Here is a 7,500-nt window from a genome sequence, read left to right as displayed (position 1 = left end):
AACGAACACGTCGTGTCAGGAAGGTGCTCGTTATATTCAGTTTTTAATCCTTCTGACATTTCTTTCCTTCCTTCTGTCTATCTCCTCTTTGTGTTTCATTCACTTCTTCTAGAGAGCCGCAGGCCTTAACCCACATTACACACACACACACACACACACACACACACACACACACACACACACACACACACACACACACACACACACACACCATACCTACATCATATGGATGTGCAGATGATTTCATCTGCATGTGATAGTTTTAATGTTGTCGATTTTTCACGGTCTAAATAACGTTTTCTCTCTCTTTGCTGTGTGTGTGTGTGTGTGCGTGTGTGTGTGTGTGTGTGTGTGTGTGTGTGTGTGTGTGTGTGTGTTCATCACTGTCCCGTACACAGCAGCAGTGGTTATATATAGCCCTGTATATTATCTCTGGGTCTGTCTTGTGGCAGCGACAGTATACACTACAGTACAGTACTATGAACAACCGCACTCCCCAGAGACCCTGAGGGCATCATGCTGCCTCAAAGTAAATACACCATGAGTCGCTCTCCATCTGCCTGACTGACTTGCACGCATCCTCTCTCCTTTCACTCTCCTCTTTCATCACTTTCTTCTCTATATTCTTCTTCCTTCCTTCCTTCCTTCCTTTTTAATTTCCTAAATGCCTGCCTCCTTTCCTCGTCTCATCTTTTACTGCCTTCTGATATATCGCTCTCCTTCCTGGCATCCTTCCCTCCTGAACTCCTCAAACTTCCTCTTTTCCTTCCTCGCATGCTTCCCTCCCTTTCTTTCCTTCTCTCCCTCTTCCTCCCTCTCTTCTTCTTCAGCTCTAAACCTCCGTCTGGATCGATAAAGAGGAGGTGAGAGAGGATGAGAAGAGAGAAGAGGATGTCTGTGTTTTGTGATTCTTCTCTGGAAACTGTCCTCCTCTCTTTCTTCACCTCCTCGCCCTCGCTCCGTCTCTCTCTTCCTTCTGTCTGTCGTCCTTTCTCAAGCCTCCACTCTTTCTTTCTTTCCCTCATCTATCTCTGTCTCTCGTGTTCTGTATTTCCAGCTGTGAATATTTATCTCTTTATTTCACCCTCCATCATTCCTTCCTGCCCTCTCTTCCTCTCAGAGACCTGAAGTCTGTATCGGCCTGTCGGAGGCCGTGATGTGAGACAGTGACTGTCGCTCTGACTCTGTGGAGGCATCACATGACCTCTGATCAAAACCTCAGTTACATTGAGACAAACTTTGTTCTGCTTCTTCTCTGTCCCTGTGCAGATTTATCACCCAACACCCTTCACAGGTAGATACCACCCATGGGTTAATACACTCCTGATGAACGCTCCCTGTGGATGTTGTTACAGGGACGCCATGACACCAGAGCTGAAGCAGTCGCCACCAAGACCTCTGAAATTCCTCCATTCATGATACCAAACTCAATACGATAGCTAAAAACAGAACACAACAGAGGCTGCTGCTCACACCGTATGCTAACATGCTAACACACACACACACACACACACACACACACACACACACACACACACACACCTCCATATAGTCAGTGTACAGCAGTGACAGACTGAACAGTGATGAGTGTAGCTGCTAATGTTGTTAGCACCCAGCTCATGTTATGAGCTGTCAATACGTTAGCCTTAACGAGCTAATGTTAGCCAAAACAAGCTAACCTAAACAAGCTAATGTCAGATGACTCTGAGGGTGTGTGTGTGTGTGTGTGTGTGTGTGTGTGTGTGTGTGTATGTGTGTGTATCGTTCGTCTTACCTCCACCAGGTGTGGCGTGGGGTTGAAGCCGCACAGGTTACACACTTGGCTGTGGCACTGCGTGCAGGTGTTGTAGTTGGGGGGGTCCGAGCTGCCGATGTTCAGCTCCGTCTTGCAGAGAGGACAGTTCACTTTAGGCTTCGCGGGCGCCGGGGCAGGGGCCGGGGGGGCCGCAGGCTCCTGCTTCTGCGGCGCTTTCTGCAGATGAGCGGGTGTCTGTTGTTGCCCCTGTGGGTGTAGTTGTGGCCCCTTCTGATGATGTGCGGGCGACTGCTGTTGATGGAGCGTGGTCTTCTGGGTCGGTGCGTGAGGGCCTCCCATTTGGCTCGGCGCATGCGGCCCCCCCATTTGGCTTGGTGGATAGGGGCCTCCCATTTGGCTCGGCGCGTGAGGGCCCCCCATTTGAGTTGGAGCGTGAGGGCCCCCCATCCCGAAGGGTTTGGTGCCGGCGGCGCCTTGTTGTTGCTGCCTGTTGTCGGGAGCGGCGTTGCTGAACACCACCTTCCCTCGTGCGGGGCTGGGCTGGGTGGAGGCCGTGGGGAGGGGGTCCACACTGATCAGGGTGCTGGCCTGGTTGAGCAGCGACGCTCCGAAGCCGAACAGCTTGGTCAGGCCGTCCTGGGCGGGAGGGGGGGCCTGACTCTGAGGTCTGTGGGCCGGCGAGGAGCCGGCGCTTCTGGTCTGGTCGTGGTGTCGCGCCATTGGTTGATGCATTGGAGAACCACGACCCAAATCGGGCTGGGAGGGCGCCTTGGTCAATCCTGGGAGGGGCACGGCACCAGGGTGGGGAATCCGGGGACCGCCAGGCTGACTGGGGCCTCCTGCGGGACCTCCAACAGCTCCTGGAGCCCCGGGACCTCTCTGGGAGTACGGGTCGGACCTCATGCCCTGCTGAGAGGGCCCTGTCTGAGTCGGGGGGCCACCAGGGCCTGGGTGTCTCTGTAAGCCTGGGGAGGCGTGAGGCTGCGGGCCTGGCTGAGATGGAGGGTAGGTCTGAGGCTGAGACTGGGGGAACTGCTGGGACTGGGCGTAGGGCTGCGTCTGTCCATAGGACTGTGGCTGATGCTGCTGTCGCTGGGGGGTCTGACTCTGTGCCAGGGGTTTGGGCTGCGCTGCTGCTGCTGCTGCTGCTGCTGCTGCTGCCGGCTGCGTTGGCTGAGGCGCCGGCTGCTGAGGCTGGACGATGGGTTTGGCTTGGTGGGACGGAGAGTGAATCTGCTGTTGGCTCTTAGAGCGAGGCGTGGTCATATCAATGCCAAGAGCTCTCTGCATCTGACAGTTCAGACACAACCACTCCTGGACCTGCAGATGGAGAACAGACACGTTTCATGTTATTTTAACGTCTGAAAATCCACTTTTCACACTTTGAATTCCTAAAACTTCAGTCAGACATTTGAGTTTCTTGGGGATCTCATCTGGAATCTCAACAAGGTTCTGCAGGTTTGAGACTGAGGGAGTTACGTTTAGTTTGTAAAGAAAGAGCATCAGAGGCAAAGAGAGAAAGGAAATGAAGGAATAAATAAAAGCAGACGACAGTATCGATATGAAACATTGACAGTCGTTCAGTCTCCCTTCAGAAGCTGACTCCTATTGATTCCTTTAAATATCACTGCTGACTCAGCGGATGCACCAGTATCATCCAAACCACATGTACTCTGCATCCATCTATCATCCATCCATCCATCCATCCATCCGTTCATTCATTCATCTCTTCGTTCATTCAACTTCAAAGCTGCAGATTATAGAGACACACAGAACACAGTCCGTCTCTCTCCTGAAAACTGGAGTGCAGAGAGAATAGTTGCAATCAACCAGAAATGGAGGGAGAGAGAAGTAAATCAACCACAAATTGACTGCAGCGATGAGTGATTGTCGAGCCGAAACCACAACCTGACACACACACACACACACACACACACACACCCACACACACACACACCCACACACACACACACCCACACACACACACACCCACACACACACACACCCACACACACACACACACACACACACACACTCTCATAAATCCACACAGAAATCAAGTGCAGGCACAAGCAAAGACACAAACAACAGACATGACGAGAGACGCTCACAGTCAAATGAAATGAAATTGCACGACGTCCTCCAGCATCTAAAAATAAAACTAAAACATCACCCCTCCTCCTCCTCCTCCTCTTCCTCTTCCTCTTCTCCTGTCTTCCTCTTTCCTTCTCTTCTTCCTCCAGATGAGAGCTGATACTCCCTTGTGTCCGGACCTTGCTTGGCTCTCTAATTTCTCCCGACTGCAAACCACGCACACGCACACACACACACACTGGCAGCGTCTGTGTGAGCTGTGTGTGTGTGTGTGTGTGTCAGCCGGCTCTCGTCCTGTCCGTCCTGCTGGAGCTCTGCGACCCGACTGCCATGAATGCTGCTATTTTAGCTCCTCTGCAGCCACAGCTAAGCTAGTAAATCTCTGCACGTTTCAAGCGTTTCTCCCATCCCCTTCCTTCCCACAATGCAATGCGCAAATGTACTGTGTCACCCCGCCTGCCAGGCACTAACCCCCCCCCCCCCCCCCCCCCCCCCCCCCCCCCTTTTTTTTTTTTTTTTGCAAGGTGCTACGGGACAAGTCGGTTGGGGAAGATGTGCAGAGCTGAGGGAATAAGAGCGCGCATCAGTCACGTAGCCTAACTAAGCACTTCCTCCCTCTGCGCCGTCCCAGCCTGCTTTGCTGTCTGGCATTTTCCAGCTTGACAGCATCACTGATCCCATGTTCTGTTAACTCAGCGGCTACAGCCACTGCTACAGCCTGACATCCTCCTTTTTCCCTCCTTTACATATTCTCTTTGTAGCCGTCTTCCCTCTCCTTCCTGCTTCTTCTTCTTCTTCTTCTTTTTCTCCCTACATCTTTACCCTCATTTCCCTGTTCCCTCTGTGATCAGGTTGAGAATGTAGGTCTGCTTCCCTGACTGGCTGAAGTGGAAACAGATTTGAAAGTATAATTTTTGCCGTGCAGGCTCCTCCCACGTCGTGCTGCCATAATTACATCTGATGAAGATGGCGAGAGGGAGATGAGGAGAGGTATACAGGGAGAGAGAGAGAAGAGGAGATCTGATTTTAATGAGTCCCTGTCTATCCTGTGCTTTTATAAGCGGCATCATGAGAGAGACTTGAAGGAGCGAGGGAACAGAGCGAGGGATGGAGGGATGGAGGGAGAGGATGGAGAGCGAGCGAAGAGCGGAGGGAAAGGAGTCAGCAGTTTTTTAATCCAGACAGCTCTTCAGCTCTCATCACGTCAGGCTTAATCAACAGCAGCAGCAGCAGCAGCAGCACAGAATCCACTTCTGCTTCACTGTGGTTAAAACCAGCCAGTCGCTTCACCTGAGCTGCTTCTCACAGGTGAGGGAGGTTCAGTTCATCAAAACTATCTCACCTACATTCACTGCAACCTCGCTGTGCAGCTACTTCTGCTTGTGACATATTTTAGTCGCATTATATTTCCATGTCCTGTTCCCCATTTCTAATCTACGACCAGTTTCATAAGGAAACGTCTTTGGAATCGTTCCAATAAAAACTGATCACAGTCGGATCCGCTGTAAAAATCCCAGATAAATAACCTGAATTAATAAAACCTCCTCTAGGTTTTTCTTAAGGTTATTTTATTCAGTTTCAGGCTTTTTATTGCATCGTCTCTTTTGAATAAACGAGTAAAGACTCTGAGCTGCACAAGAACAAAGAATAAAGAATTAGATCATGAGTTAACCTCGGAGGTCGACGGACGTTTCTATCAATATCTTTGTGATATGACAGCGTAGAAATATGATTTAAATGTTGTTAAGATCTGTAGATTCTCCACTTTCTGTTACAGCAAAGTGACAGACGACGCTGCGAAAACCTAATTATAGGCATTTATTATACATTTATCTGGTATTTCACTCACATATTGCTCTATTGTTCATGAACCTAAACCCATTTCAATTCATCCACATCAGTAAAAGGTTTGATTTAGAGAATTTCAAAGAACAGAGCTTCAGTTTTTCAGCATTCGGCCCAAATGATCTTTTTTCACGCGGCAAAGAGTCGACAAGGAGCTTCATTTCTTCAGCACTGACAGAAGCTTTCTTACATTAATATACATGTATGGAATAACTGCGTTGGACAGAGTGAGACAGAGTGTTTCTGTTTGCAGTCGAGCCTGAGACCAGATCCAGACAGACAACATCCAACATGGTTTATGATCAGTAGCATCATCTGACCCCCCCCAGGCCCACTGAAGAGGCCCAGCCCCGACGCTGAGACCTCAGCTCTGACACAGACTGATAAGCCGCTCACAGGACGCCTCTGACAGGTGTCTGCTGTGCCTCAGAGCGCCACAGTCCGGGCATCAGCTCCTGTTAGAACCTGTTTGCTACCGTCTGTGTTTGACTCACATTTCTCCCAGACAGTGTGTGTGTGTGTGTGTGTGTGTGTGTGTGTGTGTGTGTGTGTGTGTGTGTGTGTGTGTGTGTGTGTCCGATATTCTCAGGCCTGTGGAAGTTATTACAAACACGAACGTCTTTTCTGAAAGGAGGAGAATGAGTCCGGACAATGTGCAGCTGCTGAGTCTGCACACAGGGAGGAAACAGGTCCGCCATTTTAACTAAGCAGGAAAATAAAGTCAGTATTTTCCTCTAACTCATCTGTGTACGAGCAAATACATGTAATAAATATGTGCCAAACTTCATATATATATATATACACAACACAGAACCAGGGTTAATAGTTTAAATGGAAGAAGACACTAAAATAACATCAACAGAGACATTCACCCCTTTATACACACACACACACACACACACACACACACACACACACACACAGACTCACACTCACACACACACACACACACACAGACTCACACACAGACTCACACACTCACTCACACAGACTCACACACTCACTCACTCACACACATACACACACACACACGCTCTCACACACACACACACACACACACACACTCACACACTCTCTCACACACTCACACACACACACACACACACACAAAAACCAACCACACCACACACACACACACACACACACACCCACACACACACAGACTCACACACACACACACACTCACACACACTCACACACACATTCACACTCACACACACTGACACACATGCACAGTCACACACGCACATGCACACACACACACACTCACACACACACACACACACACACACACACACACAAACACAGTTTCTTAGTTCATGTATCTCTGACAACCATCACACCTCTTTCCACAGGCAGACGCACACACAGATGGCTCCCTGATTAGATTGAATGAAACATTTCCAGGTGCCGTGTGTTGTTAAATGGTTTCCATGCGAGGCGTACGTTACCTTCATGGACTGTCAGTCACTGATAGCANTCACACACACATTCACACTCACACACACTCACACACATGCACAGTCACAGTCGCACATGCACACTCACACACACACTCACACACACACTCACACACACACACACACACACACACACACACACACACACACACTCACAGATCTGAGCTCCTCTTGTAACAATGATTAACCTGGGGTCAGGTCTATCTATTCAAGAGGTTGAACTCTGTCAGTGCTGTGTCTCTATCACACACACACACACACACACACACACACACACACACACACACACACACACACACACACACACACACACAAAATAATCACAACGTGTACCCGTGTGTGAGA

General features: G+C 49.7%; 1 protein-coding gene across 1 annotated transcript in view; it reads right to left on the bottom strand.

The window, feature by feature from the left end:
- Positions 1-7,500, bottom strand: part of LOC111230733 (protein bassoon-like) — a 135,531-nt gene that overhangs the window by 68,989 nt on the left and 59,042 nt on the right. The window contains exon 3 of the mRNA XM_022757563.1: positions 1,775-3,076. Within this exon, the coding sequence (XP_022613284.1) occupies positions 1,775-3,076 (1,302 nt within the window). The remainder of the gene's footprint in view (positions 1-1,774; positions 3,077-7,500) is intronic.

The sequence above is a fragment of the Seriola dumerili genome, unplaced genomic scaffold (genome assembly GCF_002260705.1).
Source record: "Seriola dumerili isolate Sdu_G_001 unplaced genomic scaffold, Sdu_1.0 BDQW01000283.1, whole genome shotgun sequence".
Lineage (NCBI taxonomy): Eukaryota > Metazoa > Chordata > Actinopteri > Carangiformes > Carangidae > Seriola > Seriola dumerili.
The sequence above is the reverse complement of the archived record's forward strand: the minus strand, read 5'-3'. Positions and strand labels throughout refer to the sequence as shown.